At 61.4% G+C, this 16990-nt stretch overlaps 1 protein-coding gene across 2 annotated transcripts in view; it reads left to right on the top strand.

Moving 5' to 3' along the window:
- Positions 1 to 321: 321 nt before the first annotated feature.
- Positions 322 to 16990, top strand: part of SLC9A3 (solute carrier family 9 member A3) — a gene marked incomplete at both ends in the record, with an annotated part of 35577 nt that continues 18908 nt past the window's right edge. For both annotated transcript variants that reach the window (XM_082651080.1, XM_082651079.1), the window contains one exon: positions 322 to 535. In XM_082651080.1, the coding sequence (XP_082507206.1) occupies positions 322 to 535 (214 nt within the window). The remainder of the gene's footprint in view (positions 536 to 16990) is intronic.

Here is a 16990-nt window from a genome sequence, read left to right as displayed (position 1 = left end):
GGCGAGGTCTGGCGGCCTGGCGGGCGTGCGCCGCACGCCGGCGGGCGGGCCGAGAGCAGGCGACTCCGGCTGCGCTCTCGTGTGCGCGGCGAGGGCGGGAAGGCTCCGCCCCGGGGAGGGAGGGGGCGCCGGATTAAAGGCCACCCAGGCGGGCGGGGACCAGGACAGCAGCCCTCACCCAGAGCGCACTCAGCTCCGCGCCGCCCAGCGCGAGTCCCGCCGGCCCCGCTGGTCCGGCGGCCCCGGCGCGGCACGTCCCGCAGAGCGCAGCAGGGCTCTCGCGACCGGAGCATCTGGACAGGGCGCTGAGCGGTGGCGGCGATGTCAGGGCGCGGGGCCCCGGGCCCCGGATGGGGGCTGCTGCTGGCGCTGCTGGCGCTGGGCGAGCTGCCGCGGGCGCAGGGCGTCGAGGAGATTCCTGGCGGCGCGCACGGGGAGAGCCAGGGCTTCCAGGTGGTCACCTTCAAATGGCACCACGTCCAGGACCCATACATCATCGCGCTCTGGATCCTCGTGGCCAGTTTGGCCAAGATCGGTAAGCCGGCCCGGGCTCCGTCGGCGCGCCGCGGCTTCCCCCCCCCCCCACCCGCTGGGTCTGCGGGTCCCTTCCTGCGCCCCCGGCGGACAGAGCCGGCTGCCTGCGCCTCCTTCTTCACGCGCTCCGCCGGGTCCGCGGTCTTCCCTGTGGAAGGGGCGCGTCCAAGGTCGGTTGCCTGGCGGTCCCGTCGGGGAGCGTCGCGGCCAGCCCCGGGGATTCGGCCCTTGGGTCGCTCAGGGCGAGGCTCGGGGACTGCGAGCCTGGCCGGGCCCGGAGTGGCAGTGCTCGTGGCCGAGGGCTACCCGGTCCCGGCCGGGCGGGCGCAGCCTCCTGAGTCCCCGCGTCCCCGGGTCTCCGCGGTCGGGACTCCCTCTGCCCCATCCAGGCCAGCAGACGTCGCGGACTGCTCCGCGCTGGGGCTCCCGCAGCCAGGTTTTCTGTCCGTCGGGCTTGTCGGGGCTGTTAGTGCAGGAAAGAGGGAATGTCCTTGCCTTCAAGCGCCGGAGCACTCCGTCCCCAGTGCAGAAAGAAAAATGGTGTCACCAAGATGAAAGCCGGTACCGTCCTATTTATAGGAGCAAGTTTTCCACTGACGGTGTTTCTCTCTTCAAAATCCTGGTCTGTCAGATTTCTCTCCTCCTGACTGGCTCCACTGAGCCAGCAAAGTGGGAACTGCAGGTAACTCCCGGGCAAGGTGACAGGAAGGTCAGCTTTCTTAAGAGCCTCTGAGGACCAAAGTTTCAACGTGTTGATCAACACCAGGAAGGGTCTTCCGTGAGGTGGCGGAGATGTGAGGGCAGGTGTAATTAGTAGGTGGAGCAGGGGAAACCCTGTGAGGGGGTCTGAGGACTCCCCCCTCACCACAGAGCAGCCGGACGGGGATGGGTCCGCAGAGGTTTTGGAATGGGGAGGGGCCGGGGGTGCTGGCCTCCTCAGCGGGGCCAGGAGGGGCAGGCTCTGGGGAGAGGCGGTCAGAGGACTTTGGACCTGGCTTTGGGGGTTCCTGGTGTTCCCTGGCGGCTGGTTACGGCTCGTTTCTCCTTCAGCCCTGCCTGCCCTGTGTCCTGCTGTGCCAGCGACCTCCCTTTAAGTCTCTCATTTTGTTCTGTTTCTTTCAAAGCTCTCCGGCCCCTCTGCCTCCCCCTTTTTCCTCCGGTGTGTGTTTAGTTCCTCGGCCCTGCCTGCCCGGTCCCTGTGCCCAAGCCGCCCTCCACTCCTTGGCTTTTTTGTGGGGGATTGTGATGTCAGGAGTGAAATGTCGGCACCGAGAGGCGGTCTCACGTGCTGTGTCTCCTCTGGGTGTCTCTGCCGCAGGGGACTTGCCGACACTGGCCACTTTCTACTGGCCACTTACGGGGCAGGTCCAGCCTCACCCTGGGGCTCTAGGAGCAGCACTCCGTCCTGAGGATCCCCTGGGAGCTGACCGGTTTCTGGGGCAGAGCGGGGATCTCCTCCTCAGCCCCCTTCTCTCTTCTGTGAAACCACAGATATGTGCAGGGTGGACCCATGACACTCCGGGGGTCCCCACCTGGGACCTGGAGCCCCCCTGTCGTGTAGAGCGAACATGTGCTTCCTGTGCAAGCCCAGCCCCAGGTCCTGCACCTGGAGGTCCAGTGTCTGTCATTCACCCAGGAAGAGCCTGCCCCGAGGTCTCCTGAGCGCTCAGCTCCTCCAGAGGGGACCTTGGGGGGGGCGGGGCCCCCTGCTCCCACCAGCTCCGCCTCTCGTGGGCGGGGCGGGCCCAGAATGTGTTTGTCTGTGGTCACTTTAGTAGCTCCGCCTCCCCTGGGGCTGCTGGCCCCATCCGAGGGGGAAGGGGGGCCAGCTTGGGTAGAGGCTCGGTGGGGGGCTGTAAGGGAACACGAACAGGACCCCGGAGAGAAGACCCATGGGGCCGGCCTAGCTGCCCTGGGCCAGGCCTGGCCCCGACGCTGCCCACGCTGTCCTGCACTTGGAGGGTCCTGCTGTGACGGCAGAGGGTCTCGCCCATGAACAGGCTGCACAGAGGGACTCCGTTCTCCCATCTTAGAAAGCAAGCTGGGACCCTCCCCAGGCCCAGCCCCCTCCCAGCCATGCCCCTGTCTTCTGGAACCCACTGCACTGCCCCTGCCCAGGTCCCCAAGGCTCTCCGGGTGGCCCAGCATGGGCTTCACGTGACCCCGCCTCTAGCCCAGCAGGTGTCTCTGCACAGACATCCCCCCCCCCCCCCCGCACCTGCCGGAGAAGAGGAACAGGGGTGGCTGCGGAGCTCACAGACGCCGAGGCCCTGGGTCCCTATTCGCAGATGCATTTGGGCCTGCCGGGTCCCTACCTGCTGTCGCATCTTTAGGAGATGCAGAAGGGGATGAAGCCAGGGGGGGAGCTGCCCCACAGCTCCCGGCTGGGCCCGCAGGGCCGAGGCTGAGGACCCTCCTGCGCTGGGGAGTGTCTGCCCCTGGGGCCGCGGGTGGGACGTGTGCTCCCCAGGGGGCCTCGAGTCTGCAGCCACTCACACCAGGGTCAGTCTGGGCCTTGGCCCAGGTTGGACTCCCTCTCCCTCAGCCTGTCCCACCTCCTCTGGCCTCCTCTGGGACCAACGTCTAGTGGGCTGGGTGGGCGCGTTTCGGCCGTGCGGGATGGCGAAGCTGTGGCAGCGGTGGGCGGGGCCCACCTGGGGGTGGGGGTCCAGGCGGCTTCGGGGGACAGCCTGGAGGTGGCGGGTGACCGGGATAGGTGCTCCTGGAGGCCGCCAGGGAGACCCCGTGTGTCGTGCTCTGGCGCCGAGCCGGTGGGTTGAGGGCTCCGCTCACTCCTGGCCGGAGCTGCTGGGAGCGGTGATTCGGCTTCTGAGCTGCGGAGCCAGAGGGGCAGGCGGAACTCGCCGTCTCTGCTGTTTCTCCTCTCCCTCTCCGTCTCCTCTCTCTCTAAGTTGCCCCCCCGAGAGCCCACCCCCAAGGAGGCAGGGGGCTGCCCCCACACCCCGGCAGGAACACTTCGGGAAGAGCCCGGAGCCCGTGGGTCCCCCCGGACCCAGAGAAGGAAGCAGCTGGGGTGGGTGGCGCTGGCCCAGGCGTGCCCAGCGGCCGTGGTCCTCTTAGATCCTCGGCCTCTCCCCCATGGCCCCCGGGGTTTTGTGAGTGCTTCTGTTCCGTGCTCGGTCACCCCCTCCCTCTTCACCCAGTCTTGGAGGAAGAGACCCCGGCGGGGGGCGGGGTGTGTCTTTCCTGACCAGCAGAAGCCGGGCGTGGTCCCCGGGCACCCTGGGGAGTAGCCAGGGCCTTTAGGGCCACGCGCGCGACCCTGTCTGCACACTTTACCCGCTCTGCCCCTCGAGACTGCAGCACCTTGGCTCCTGGAGACGCAGGTCCCTCTTCCCACCTGTGCTCCAGCTGGAGCTCGGCCTTGGGGCCACGCTCTGTTCGGCTGCACGTGTCAGCAGCTGCCTTATCAGGTCAGACTCTGCTCTCCAGGCCCCTAGACCCCGATGCCCGTCACTTGCAAAGCGCCTTCACTGTGGCTTCTCCTCTGGTCCAGCCCCAGCCCTTGCCAGGGGAGGGGCACAGCCCCCGGGTGCTGGGACACCCATGGCTTCTGTCCAGAGCACCTGCCACGTCGGTGGATTTCTCTGAAGTTCAGCCTTCGGGCGCTGGGTGTCTGCCCTGGGTTGTGCTCCCAGGCTGTCGGGGAGTGGTGGACAATATTTACCTCCTTGGGTTGACACCAGAAGCTTGTGGTTTTCGCTCCATGTGCTCTGGTCCTAAGACCAGAACCCCCATCGCTGCACCCAACCCCTGCCCCTCTTTCCTGTGGGCTCCCCGGCGCCCTCCACCATGCTCTCCTCCCTGTTCCCACCAAATTCCCCTTACACCGCAGCATGAGCAGCAGGAGTCTTCGGTGGGCCCCATCCTCCCAGGAGTAGACGAGTCAGTGGGCCCTAGTGGACCCCAAGCCTGGCAGGACAGATGGAGTCAAGACCCATCATCCAAGGTCTTGGAACCAAGACCTCTCCCAAGAGTGTCTATGGGAGGGACATTCTGTGCTGAAAGTGTAAAGTCTCATTTGTCAGGAACTGCCCGTGGGAGAATTAGCCACGGGCTGTCAAACAGTCCCCTGCATTTGGAGCTAAGGTACCTTTGTGGAGTATCCTGAGGAAGAGGGGCAAAGGTTGGGAAGTGCTGATAGCCCCAGTCCTGCTTGCTTGGCAGAAGGAACTCTCCAGGGATTTTCCCATCCAGCCCACTCCCGCGGTCCAAGAGAATCACAGCAGTGTTCCCAAGGCTGCAAGTCCCAAAGGTCGCTGACACCTGCCGCTGGGCTCTCCCAGTCCGGTGCCTCATCGGCCTCACGTTTATTTCTTCCCAGCGTCTGAGTCCCTTTTGACAGCAAGTTTTCCCAGGAGCGCGTGGCAGAGTGGGGCAGGGGGCTCAGTGTGCGGTGGGCCAGGTCAGGGCTGGTGGTCCCGGGCTCCCTCCACGCCTCCTGCCTTCCCTCTGAGAAGGGACTCCTCCAGCCCTCTCTGTGCTGGAGCCCAGAGTGGGTGGTGACCTCCCTGGGCGGAGGTGGGCACAGTGGTGCCCCGTCCCCTGCACCAGGAAACCTTGGAGGCGCCTGGGCGCTTTCCTGGCGTGAGGTCCGCTCCACTGGGGTGGCCTTGTGCCCAACCCCCGCCTGCACCTTCGCTCCCAGCCAGCCCCCAGCCTCCTTCCTGACCTTGCTCGGTGTCTCCTGCCCCTTCACCATCCCTTCTTCATACTGTGAAGTCTGTCTCCTCCATCTGCCCAGGGCAGGGGGAAGAGGGGTGTTGGCGGAACCCACCACCTTGCCTGCAGAGGCCGTCCCCACCCAGCCCTGCCTACAGAGCCCATCAGACTGGGGGAGTTGAGCTCCAGGGGCCTGTGGGCCGGGTGGGGATGGGGAGGCACAGTATTAGTGGGGGGGGGGATGGGTAGGGGACTGGCGGGGTGGCAGAGGCCCAGGGAGCGCCGGGCACGGGAGCAGCAAGTCCCCGTGGGTGTGAGGCTGTGGCCCTGCTGGCTTCCCTGGGTTCTAGCTGAAGCCCGGCCGCTACCCCCGTCCCCCCTGCGGCCAGGCCAGGAGCCCCACCCACCAGCATCTCTCCCCCCTCCTCTTCTGAGCTCAGAACCCTCCAGCCCACTGGGGTCTTGAGGTCGCCCCCTCAACACTGGGGTCTGGGCTCAACCAGGTCAGCTCTGCAGAGGCGGGGGCTGCGTCTGTTCGTTCCCGCGTGTCCCCAGCGCCTGAAGGCCGGCCTGCCCTGGCAGCGCTCCTGCAGGTGTGTGTGCAGACGCGTGTGCTCGGCCGGACGCGCGCTGGACGGGTGGCTGGACAGGCGTGTGAGTGGGTGAGGGAGCGGACACTCCACGGTGGTGTGAGCTTCGTCCAGACCCTCGAGATGCTAAGCTCCTTAGCCAGATTCTCGACCGGAATTGCCGCACGGGCACACCCGGTGACCGCCGCAGGCCGAGGGCAAGGCCGCATCAGCTTGGAGCACCGTGGGCTGTAGGTCTGAGGCGGGGAGCGCTCGCCCGCGCGAGGCCCGGCCTGAAGCAGCTCCCTGACGAGCTGAGTCGGTCAGTTCACACCCAGTCCTGCCTCCTGGAGCAAGACAGGGCAGAACAGGCCCGCGGGTCCGCTCGCAGCCCGCAGACAGACGCCCGCACGCCCTCTGGGCGGAGCCTGGACTCGGGCCCCAGCCGCGCAGTGTCCCCGGCCCGGGACGACATCTGGGCTCGAACGTGTGATTTATTCTATTAGTGCGGCCGCAAGGCTTGATTTTTAGCGGCCACGGCTCTGAGCGCTGGTTTAACATTCATCTTACAAACCTTAATGCTGCCACGTGTCCGGCACTGCTGCAGGCCACGAGGACACGGCTTCCCACGAAACAGACCCAGACCTCCCTCGGGGTGTGTCACACCCCCCGGAGCAGGCGAGTTCAGCCGCAGGGTGCATGCGTCGAGTCCTGGCGGAACAGGGAAAGAAGGGAATAGCGCAGGTGGGGAGGAACGAGCCCTGAGGGTTAGGGGGACGTTTCCAGGGTCCAGACGGCCCTGCAGAGGCCCTGAGGTGGCCGTATGGGGGCATGTTTGCGGGGCAGCTGAGGAAGCCCCCCAGGAGAGGGGTGGCAGGTGAGGGGCCAGCGGGTCCACCAGCCACACGCGTCCCAGCGAAGTGGGGCCTTGGAGGCTTCTGGGCCGAGCACCCTTGACCCCTCTGGGAGGGGAGCACAGGACCCCAAGGGAGAGATGAGGGTGGGTCGGACCCATCACCCCCTGAGCTGAGCTGCCCCGTGGTGGTGTGTAATGTTTGCAAAATCCCTCTGATTTTGTAAGATTCTCCCCATAAGCATGTTCAGGACAGACAAGCCGGAAAAATGGTGCGTACCTGCTCGAGGATTGGAAGGGAGAGCCAGGTCTGCCTTCCGGAGACTCTGAACGAGGTGTCTGAGCACTAAGGGCCCAGCCAGGCCGCGCTGCTCCAGCCTCTGCGCCCCCAGCGTCCCAGGACAGGGAGGGGCCTGGTGCTGCCTTGCCTCTGCCAGGACCCCGCCTGTAGGGCCAGGGCTGAGGTCCCACTGCAAGGCACTGGGCAACACCTTGAGGTCAGGGGTCTTTCCTTGGAGCTGTCAGGGGTCTTTCCTTGGCGCTGGCCGCACCTCAGGTCCACATCTGTGAGCTGAGCGTTCGCTCATCGGTTCTAGAATGAATGGAGAGGCCCCAGGGTTTGCTGGACACCGGGGTTCAGAGTCCAGGCTGAGGGCTCAGGTGGTGGCCAGGGTGCGGGCTTCCCCTCTGCGGGGCAGTCGATCGAGATGGGCTGCAAAGGGAGGGGCCGGCAGAGCAAGAAGGGCTGGCGGAGGCAGGGCCGGGCGGAGACGCCAGCCCCGGGGCCCCAGCGCTGGCGGGTGGGAAGGTGTCAGGGCCGCTCCAGCTGCGGTGGGGGGTGGTCAGGGCCGGACGGTGGAGAGGTGGGACAGGCTGGAGGCTGTGGACTCGGGGGGTGTTGAGCTGAGTCACCCCAGGCCCCCGGTTGAACCCTCTGCTTCCTGCACAGACGTGGCCCTGGCGGGGTGGCCAGCTGTCGGCTCTGCAGGGCGTCCTGTGAGCCTGGACCTCCAGCCTCCAGGGCCGGGGGCAGACCAGGGTCCTCTAGGGCCCACCCTGTGCTCGCGGAGGAGGCCGCGGGCTGGAGGGCGAGGGCCAGGCTCCGTTTCCTCCTGGGTATATCAGGAAGCCTCCGATGAGTTCACCACCTGCTTAGCTCTCTTGCCAAAGTCCAACTGGTTTTGAGTTCTCAGCTGGGAAAGGCCCAACATAAAAGCTGGAAGCGGCTGCTTCTCACAGCTCTTGGAACCACACAGAGGGTGGGAACCAGCAGCTCACCGGGGCTCTGTTTCTGCTCAGGTGTAGCGGGCCCTAGATGCGGGGGCACAGCGAACACGGGCCTGCAGCCTCCCAGCCTGCTTTCCTCGGAACGTGGCCCGCACGCGCTGGGTGCTCGCTGTGGACCCATTAAGGCAGGGCCGCCCAGAGGCCTTCGCACCTGCATGTGTGTGCTGGTGCCCGTGGGTTGAGGGTGTCACCTGTGGCACTAAGATCTAGTCCCCAGATGCTGGGGGCCTGAGGACCTGAGGTCCCCTCACGTGCCTCTGGGTCACCCTCTCCCTAGCAGGGTCTGTGAGGAGTGGGTGAGACAGGCCTGGGGCTCTGGTCATGCTCACGTTGTCCTCACCCCACACAGCCAGCAGGAGCACACGGGGCCGTGAGGAGACCCCCGGGCCCCACTCCAGCAGGAGAAGCTGGGCTCCCAGGGGCGTGCTGGGAAGAGCCTGCCGGTGGGGGAGGAGGCTTGGCCCCCCGAGAGCTGTATCCTGGGGTCACAGAGGCCTTTCTGCTGCAGAAGCCGCCAGGCACCCCCAGGGCAGGGCCCCAGAGCAGGCCTGGGGGCGGCGGTGGGAGGGGTACGGCCTCCCTCCTGCTACTTTGCACAGGCCATTTCGGAGGCCAGGCTCTCCGGGAGGCAGTGTCACCCCCACGCAGCACCTGCAGTAACTCAGTAACCGAGCAGAACGTGCGAGGGTACCTCCACGTGTGACTGCTAACCCTAACCCTAACCCTTCCACATCCTGAGGCAGCAAAACCTTCATCCTCCTCCTTCAGTTGCCAATCCGGACGGAGACCCGCTGCCTTGTAGCCTGGGGTGGGCGTGTCGCCGGCCTCAGACTCTCATCAGCTTCTGGAAAGCCTGGCGAGACCCCCGGTTCTCAGTCCGGTTCAGTCTCCTGGGGGTCGTCGGCCCAAACATCTCGAATCAGAGCTTCTGGGGTGAGGCAGGGACCAGGCCCAAGCTTGTGGGTCTCCAGGGCGGGCAGCAGGCGGAAGCAGATGGTCGCTGTCCTGAGCAGACGCCACCCGGCTAGGCTCCTGGAGGCTGCCTGCAACCTCACAGAATTTGAGGACTCCCCGGGGCCCCCCACACTCTTGCACCTGCCTGGTCTGCTACTGCATCTAAGAGGACTTGTGATGGCCTTGCTAAGGGCAAGCTGCTGTCCCCTCTGACACCTCAGCCTCCTCAGCAGGGACACGGCCAGGTTCAGCATCTCCCTCAGGCGCAGACTTAAACAGGTGCTGGCGGACATTCTGTGAACACTAGTTACCCTGCACAGCACCCGGCCTTAATAAGAGGTCAACGAACAATAGTTGAATGAAAACGAAAATGCCAAGACAGCCACACAATAACTACAGACACTAAGTCTGAGGTGGACAGTGGGAGCCAGGACCTTGTGGCACCAGCAAGGGCAGGGGCCAGTGTCCTTTAATGCCGGGGAAGGAGGGGACTGGGCAGTCCTGCCCCACACACACCTGTTGCCTGCAGCCTCCCGGTTCCCACCTGTCCTGGGATGAGAATGATTTTGTGGACTCGGCAAGGTGCTGGCTTTTACCCAGTGAGTTCCCAGCTGGAGAGGGTGTTGCATGGAGCTGGCCAGGAGTGACCTCTCTGTGACCTGGTGTCGGCCCCAGGCAGGTGCACCTCAAACCCCGGCTGTTAGGTGACCCTTTCGGTGCTGGGGTCTCCAGTACAGTGTCGCTAGGATTTGGGAGGGGGGGTCATGTGACCACCGTTTAGCAATATAATTAGCCAACAGAGCAGGGCTCAGGGGTGAGTGTGTGAGGTGGGGCCTGTGGGCACACACCCACGTGCAGGCTGTGAGGGTCCAGCCGTCCCCCGCTCATTCCCCCCAACCCCATACAGCCTACCTTCCTGGGGACAGACTACAAAAGGAGGGCAGTTTTAAGCTTCTGAGAAGGCCCTGGATGGCGAATGCGGCGTCTGTTGTCAAAATCCTTTACTCATTAACTTGCTAGGACCAAGAACGTTCCGATGTCAAGGGCGCCCTCAGCCCCAAGCCCTGTGCACGGCCTGCCTTGGGGGTCTGAGGGGAGCACATCCTGGCCCCGCACCCCCTCTGCCTTCCGCCAGTGCGCCCCAGGGAGGCCTGGCAGATGCAGGGTGAGCACACGTGGCCGGCCGCCCAGGGGCGAGGACAGGCTCCTTTCGCCAGACCGGGGGAGACAGTCCAACCCGACTGCCCCCCCGGGCCCAGTGCTCTGGGACCCTCTTCCCAACACGCCCGTCCCCCCGGCCTCTTCCAGCTGGTGCGGGGGGCAGAGACCAGGGGAATTTGTCTCTGCAGCCCCCGCAGACCCCCACCTGGCCCTCAAGGGCACCCAGGGAACTGGCACGCGAGCAGCAGCTCCGGCGGGCTTTCCATTTACAATCCTGGTTTGCTCACGATCTGGAGAGATTCCTTTCAGTGTTAATGAGCTGAACATGTCTGGAAGGCAGGTGGAGTGAGCGCCCCCCCAAGCCACCAGCTGCAAGTCACTGCCGTCCTGAGCCGTGCTCGTGGCCCGTGGCCACGGGATCTCGGGGGGGGGGGCCCGAGGCAGCCAGGAGAGGAGCAGGAAGGAGGCCGGCTGCCCGGACGGCCTGTCCTCAGAGGAGGCCTGGCCCCAGCCCCGCGCCCGCGGTGGCCGCCTCTGAGGACAGGCCGCCCGGAGCGCGTGGGACCACCGCATCCCCGCCCACCCCCGCCTGCAGGAGCCCCGGGGCCCGCACTTAGCTCTTCTCAGCCTAATCCACGCAGGCCCCACGGCCTGACTGTGGGAAGTTAAAGTTAAACGAGACAGATCGTCCGCTGTCCGGGAGCAAGGTCCTCCGCTTCGCAGCCGTGCACTCACCTGCACCTCTTCCCGGCAGCCTGGCCTGGGCCCACCCACCGGGGCCCACGGGGTGTGCGCAGGGGCGGGTCGCAGGGCTCGCCGCCTCGGCTCTCGCCTCCCGTGGAGCCCCCGGGCTCCGAGGACCCTAGGTCGGGTGGTCGTCGGGGCCCCTCCTTCGGAGCAGGGAGAGGCCCGCAGGGGTGAGGAGAGGACGCTGGTCCTGGCAGCGAGGCCGCGGCGCCCCCGGCGGGACTTTCTCCCCGGGGAGGTCCTCTCGCCCCGAGTCGCGCGTGAACGGAGCTCCCGGATCTCAGCGAAGCGCCTTGCGCCGCAGACTCGAAGGTCTGAGACTGCCACGCACCAGGGCTGACCGGCGCTGGACCGCGGGTCCGGCACGTTGCTGGCTTTGCCGTCGTCGCCGGGGCCGCCAGAGCTGGTGTCTGAAGCTGGTGCCGTCCCTGCTCGCGCACACCCACGCTCGCGCACGCCTACCTCACCCCCTGCCCTCCTGGGCGCCCCGCCGCACACCCCTCAGTGGGCAGGCCCCCTCCCGGGCTGGCGTCCCGGGTTCCGGACCTCACTCTGCTCGTCCGTGGGACCCCTCCCTGTGGATGGCGACAACACCCTTTGCAGTAAAAAGTGGGGCTTTTGTTTGTAAAAGTTCTGGGGGAGCCTTCCCGTCGTGTTGGTGCAGTAGAATCAGGACGGATGGTTGACGCTGGCGGGAAGATGCAGGCTGACGGCACCGGGTTCTCCCTCTGGGTGACAAGCAGGCGTGTTGCCCAGCCCGCCCAGCCCGCCTTCTCGTACTCAGTGTGTCACCTCCATCCCTGGCCTGGCCTCCTGAGGCCACATCCCAGCGCTAGGCCCACCGGCTGCAGAGATGCTGGCTTTTAAAAATTAGTACACGGAATATTTTCAGTTGTAAATTTACAGGATCATTGAGCAGAGAGTCCAGAGAGTTCCCTGCACTCCCATCCCTATTCCCCTCCCCCCCCACGCACACAGTTTCCCTATTGTCAACATTTTGCACTGACACGGATCATTGGTTACAATAGATGAACCAATATCAATACGTTATTGTTAACTGAAGTCCAAGGTTTACATTAAATTTCCATCAGTGTCATACAGTCTATGAGTGTGGACAAATGTCTAATGACGTGTATCTACTTTTTTATTTATTTCTATTTTGTGGAATCTTAGTTCCCCAGCCAGGGGTCAAACCTGGGCCCCTTGCATTGGAAGCGCGGAGTCTTAACCACCTGACTGCCAGGGAAGTCCCAGCCACTGAGGCTTTTACTGTCTCCATGGTCTTGCCTTTTCCCGGAATATCCTAGAGTTGGAATCCTACAGGATGCAGCCTTTCAGATGGGTTCCTTCACTCAGTCACATGCATCTCATGTTCCTCCACGTCTTTTCATGGCCTGATGGCTCACTTCTTTTTGGTGCAGAATATTCCACTGTCTGGACGGACCACAGTTTATCCATTTCCCTGCTGAAGGACACCTTAGCTGCTTCCAGGTTTTGACAATGATGAATACAGTTGCTATAACCATCTGTGTGCAGGGTTTTGTGTGGACATAAGGTTTTAGCTCATTTGTGTAAATACCAAGGAGCACAATTGCTGGATCACGTGGTAAGAGTGTGTTGAGTTTGTAAGAAACTATTACGCTGTCCTCCAGAGCAGCGACGCCCTTCTGCATCCCCACTGGGGTTCCTGGAGCTCCACGTCGTCACCAGCAGTTGGTGTGGTCAGTGCCTGGACTTTAATGATTGTGGAGGATGAGCAGTGGTGCTGTTTCCGTGTGTGTTTCCAACAGCGCGTGGTGTGAGTGTCTCTTCGTGTCCTAACTTCCATCTGCACTTCCTCTTTGGTAAGGTATCTGTTTAGACTTGGGGCCCATTTTTCAGTTGGGTTGTTTTCTGATTGAGTTTTAAGAGTTGTTTGTATATTTTGGATACAAATCCTTTATCAGATGTGTGTTTTGCAAATACTTCATGCCTGTCTATGACTTTTCTCATTCTCTTAGCTTTCACAGACACTTCATTAATTTTAAGGAACCCCAACTTACCAGTTCTTTCTTTCATAGATCATACTTTTGGTGTTGGGTCTAAAAACTCATCTCCAGACCTGAGGTCATCTAGGTTTCTCCTGTTTTATCCTCTGGGAGTTTCATAGTTTTGTAGTTTCATTTTAGGTCCCTGATCCATTTTGAGTTGATTTTTGTGAAGGGTGTGAGGTCTCGATTCATCTTCTGTGTGGACATCACTTGTCCCAGCACCATTTGTCGAAGAGACTGTCTCTGCTCCGTTGCGTTGTGTTTGCTCCCTTGTCAAAGGTCAGTGACCACATTTATAGGGTCTGTTTCTGGGCTCTGTTCTGTCCGTTGATCTATACGTCTTTTCCGTCCCCGACACCGCAGTCTCGGTTACTGTAGCTTCACAGTAAGTCCTGGAGTCGGGTGGCGTCCGTCCTCCAACTCGGTCCTTCTCCTTCAATGTTGCCTTGGCTGTTCTGGGTCTTTTCCCTCCTCTCCATGTAAATTTGAGAATCACTTTCTTGATATTCACTTACAATAACTTGCTGGGATTTTTTATTGGGGCTGCATTGTATCTGTGGATTACGTTGGGAACTGATATCTTGACCGTATTGAGTCTTCCTCTCCATGAATGTAGACTCTCTCTCCATTTATTTAAATCTTCTTCAGTTTCTTTCATCCAAGTTTAGAAGTTCTCCTCATACAGGCCCAGCACATATTTTGTTAGATTTATACCTAAGCGTGTGTTCTTTTGGTGCTGATGTAAACGGTATTGTGTACTGAATTTCAAATTCCATACATTCAGTGCTAGTTTATAGGAAGCAATTGACAATCTATATCCTTCAGGCTTGCTATCATCACTTACTAGTTCCTCTGGAGTTTCCTCTGGATTCTTTGGGGTTTTCTACTCAGATAATCATGTCACCTGGGAACACAGCATCTGCCCTGCGGCCCCGCCCCCAGCAAGGCCAGTGTGCTCGCCCTGTGGCTCCTGGCTTTGCTGCCATGTGTTGGGCATTTCAAGCTATCTTGGCCGGGACCAGACATGAGGTGGGCGAGGCGGGAAGGAGCTGTGATGTGAGCTTCCCAGATGTGGGGAACCTGCCCCCACCCACGTGTTGCTCCCTGAGTTCTGACGTTCCCACCAAGGTTTCAGTGCCATACACTGCTATGACGACACGAGACGTAGCCTGGAATAGCACGGATCACTGTTCCATTTCCTGCACAACCGTTGGTTTTACCTAAAGTTAATTATTGTCTGGGGTCGGTGGTGCTATTTTCTATGTACTTAGTGACTCCCTGCCCCAGACCCCTGCGGGCTGCTGCCCCCGACACCAGGTCCCTGGGCTTCCCTCTGCCAGACACAGCGCCGGCCCTCCCGTCACTCTGCCCTCCACGGGGCACCCCGCCTGGCATCCCATGCCTTCTGTCTTGGGGAGCCCCTCTTTGGTGGACTCATTCTCCATCAAATGTGACTTTCCCCCCTTCCTCTGGGGACTGGCTGTGCAGGGGAGGGTGACATCGACCGTCCTGAGCAGACTGATGACCTACTGGATTCATGCTGGGGACCCCCGCCCCTCTCCCCTCCCTCCTCCCCGCTCCTCTCCCCAGTAATGATGTGCTTTGAGGCAGATCTCATTTCATCTGTCGAGCTTGGTCCCTGGAAGCACAAGCCTTTCATCCGGAGACGTTTGTGGCTGCTTCGTCCATGTCTCTCCCTCTGTCCCTCTTCTAGCTCCTTCTGAGAGAACCTGTGTCGTCCTCTTTCTACTCTTGAATGTCCTCTCCTGCGTTGGTGTCTCTATCTTTTTCCTCTGTCTTCTGAGAGATCCTTTAACTTCAGCTTCCAACACCTCTGTTGAGTTTTGTTGGGTTTTTTAATTTTTTTTTTTCTTGGCTGTCAGGTCTTAGTTGCGGACGCGGGATCTTCGTTGCGCCATGCAGGCTCTTCGTTGCAGCCCGCAGGCGTCTCTGTAGTTGTGACGCGCAGGCTCCAGAGTGCGTGGGCTCCGTAGTTTGCAGCACGTGGGCTCTAGTTGAGGCGCACAGGCTCATTAGTTATGGCACACGGGCTTAGCTGCCCCGTGGCATGTGGGATCTCAGTTCCCCGACCAGGGATAGAACTCGCGTCCCCTGCCTTGGAAGGCGGATTCTTTACCGCTGGACCAGCAGGGAGGTCCGTCCGTTGAGTTTTTAGTTTCTGCTCCCGTATTTTCTCATATAAACAGGAGTTCGTAAATCACTGCCTGCACCCTTCGGCCTAGGATGCAGCTCCTTTTCCTGGTGTGGACCTGCCTCTCCCGGCAGTGTTTCCTCACTTGCCCTGCTTTACATGACTCGGCCGCTGGTTTTCAAGCCCAAGACCTCCCACGCCCCACCCCCAGGGGGGCTGATCAGGCTGGGTCCGCGCATATGGGGGCCGACCTCACGGTGCCCAGCAGGGAGCGCGGGGGCTGCAGGGGTGGGGAGGCCAGGATGCCAGCGTCTTCAGACCGCCCCCCTTCCTGCTGGCCTGGCCAAAAATCTAAAAATAAAGAAAATAAATGACACCACTGCCCTTTTGTTTCCACCGGGCTTGCAGGAATCTGATTTTCATCTTTACGACAGCCCAGAAAGGTCTAGACTGTCATCTTATGATAAGGGAACCAAGTCTAAAAGGAATAAAATAATAACTTGCTGGTGACCAGCAACACAGGTCCCTCAGAACGGAAGGCCCTCGAATGTGCAGAAACCCTGTCTCTTGACCCCCCGACAGGTGCTGTTCCTCTGGGTGGCCCCAGCATGGGGTGGGGGGCAGCTCCTGCCCTTGGTCCTGACCCCCCTGCATGCATTTGGGCCAAACGATGGGAACCTGGGGGTGCAAAGCAGTCCCAGTGAGGGTGTTGGCTGTGCCGCTCGCCCCCAGGGACAGTTTACATAGCTCAGTCCAGCTTTTCTCAAGACCCGGTGCCCGTGCAGGGTCCCCTGATGGTCTCCCCGCCTCGGGAGCCCTTTGCCCCCTGCAGCACGGTGTCCATATCAGAAGTCAATAGTCCCATCACTTCCTGCTGCTCTGGGTCTGGGCAGTGGCCTGTGACAAAGTCCTGGCTTCGGGGCCAGTGCTGGGAGCGCCCTGATAGCAGGGGCTGCGGTGATCCGGCAGCCACGTGAATGGCAGACGTGGTTTATGACACCTTGGGACATTGCCCACACACTTTATCTGCACAAAAGACATCCTCAGAGAAAATTTTTCACACGAAGGTATAAAGGTCAGCGAGATGTAACGTTGCCCCTCTGCAGGAAATCTGTTCCCAGATTCCCCGAAGCCACGCCAGAGTGGGGCATCCTGCATCCTGGCCCCGGTGGACTTCAGTGAATTGGATCACTGCAGTCAGCCTCCAAACCTCCAGCCAGCCAGCAGCTCCACCGAGGTCAAGACTTTTCTCCCCCCACCATGGCTCCCTGTGATGTAACTAACTTTATGTTCTTAAATCCTAGAACTTTGAAGAATGCCTTTCCTGGTTTGTTTAGCCTCCAGGGCCAGCAGCCTCCAGCTTCCTCCTTCTGTGAAAGCAGAGTCACCGAGCACATGCCATCCTGGGGCCCTTCTCACACCTCCCGCAGAGAACGGGGGTTTGTGTGGCCCCCGCGCCGGGATCTGTGTGACTCTGCTTTGGAGACCTTACCTCTACCTGCCTTTGCTGTTTTCGCTGCTGCGCCTGTCGCAGCTCAAGTTCAATGACTTCTTCTGTGCAGTCAGGTCTCAGTGACCTGATTAGCAGCTACCTGCAGCAGTCACGCCCTGTGTGTCATTACACTGACACCGTCAGCGTGAACCATCTGCCTTGGCTCTGCCGTGGTGATCTGCTTGGGCCCAGCTCTCCTCTTCTGAGAGCCTGGCCCCAGACCCCACCCAGCTCACCCCGAAGTCCAGGCGCCCACTTCACCTCTGACCTGCAGCTTTTAGGCCCTTCCCGCACCCAAACTTACCTGCCCTGGACCCTCAGCTTCACTTGAAGACAGAGAAATAGAAATCATCTAATCTGAAGTAGTTCTCAAGTCTATAAATTGATGCCTTTCGTCAAATTGGGGGCGTTTCTGGCCATTACTTCTTCAGGTTGTTTTCTGCTCCATTGCCCTCTCCTCTCCTTCTAGGGCTCCAATTTCTTCTGATATTGTCCCGCCGGCCACGGAGGCTCTGTTTACTTCTTATC

Source organism: Grampus griseus (genome assembly GCF_964374135.1).
Source record: "Grampus griseus genome assembly, chromosome: 3".
NCBI classification, from domain to species: Eukaryota; Metazoa; Chordata; class Mammalia; order Artiodactyla; family Delphinidae; genus Grampus; species Grampus griseus.
Note: the sequence above shows the minus strand (reverse complement) of the source record. Positions and strands in the feature narration are given on the sequence as shown.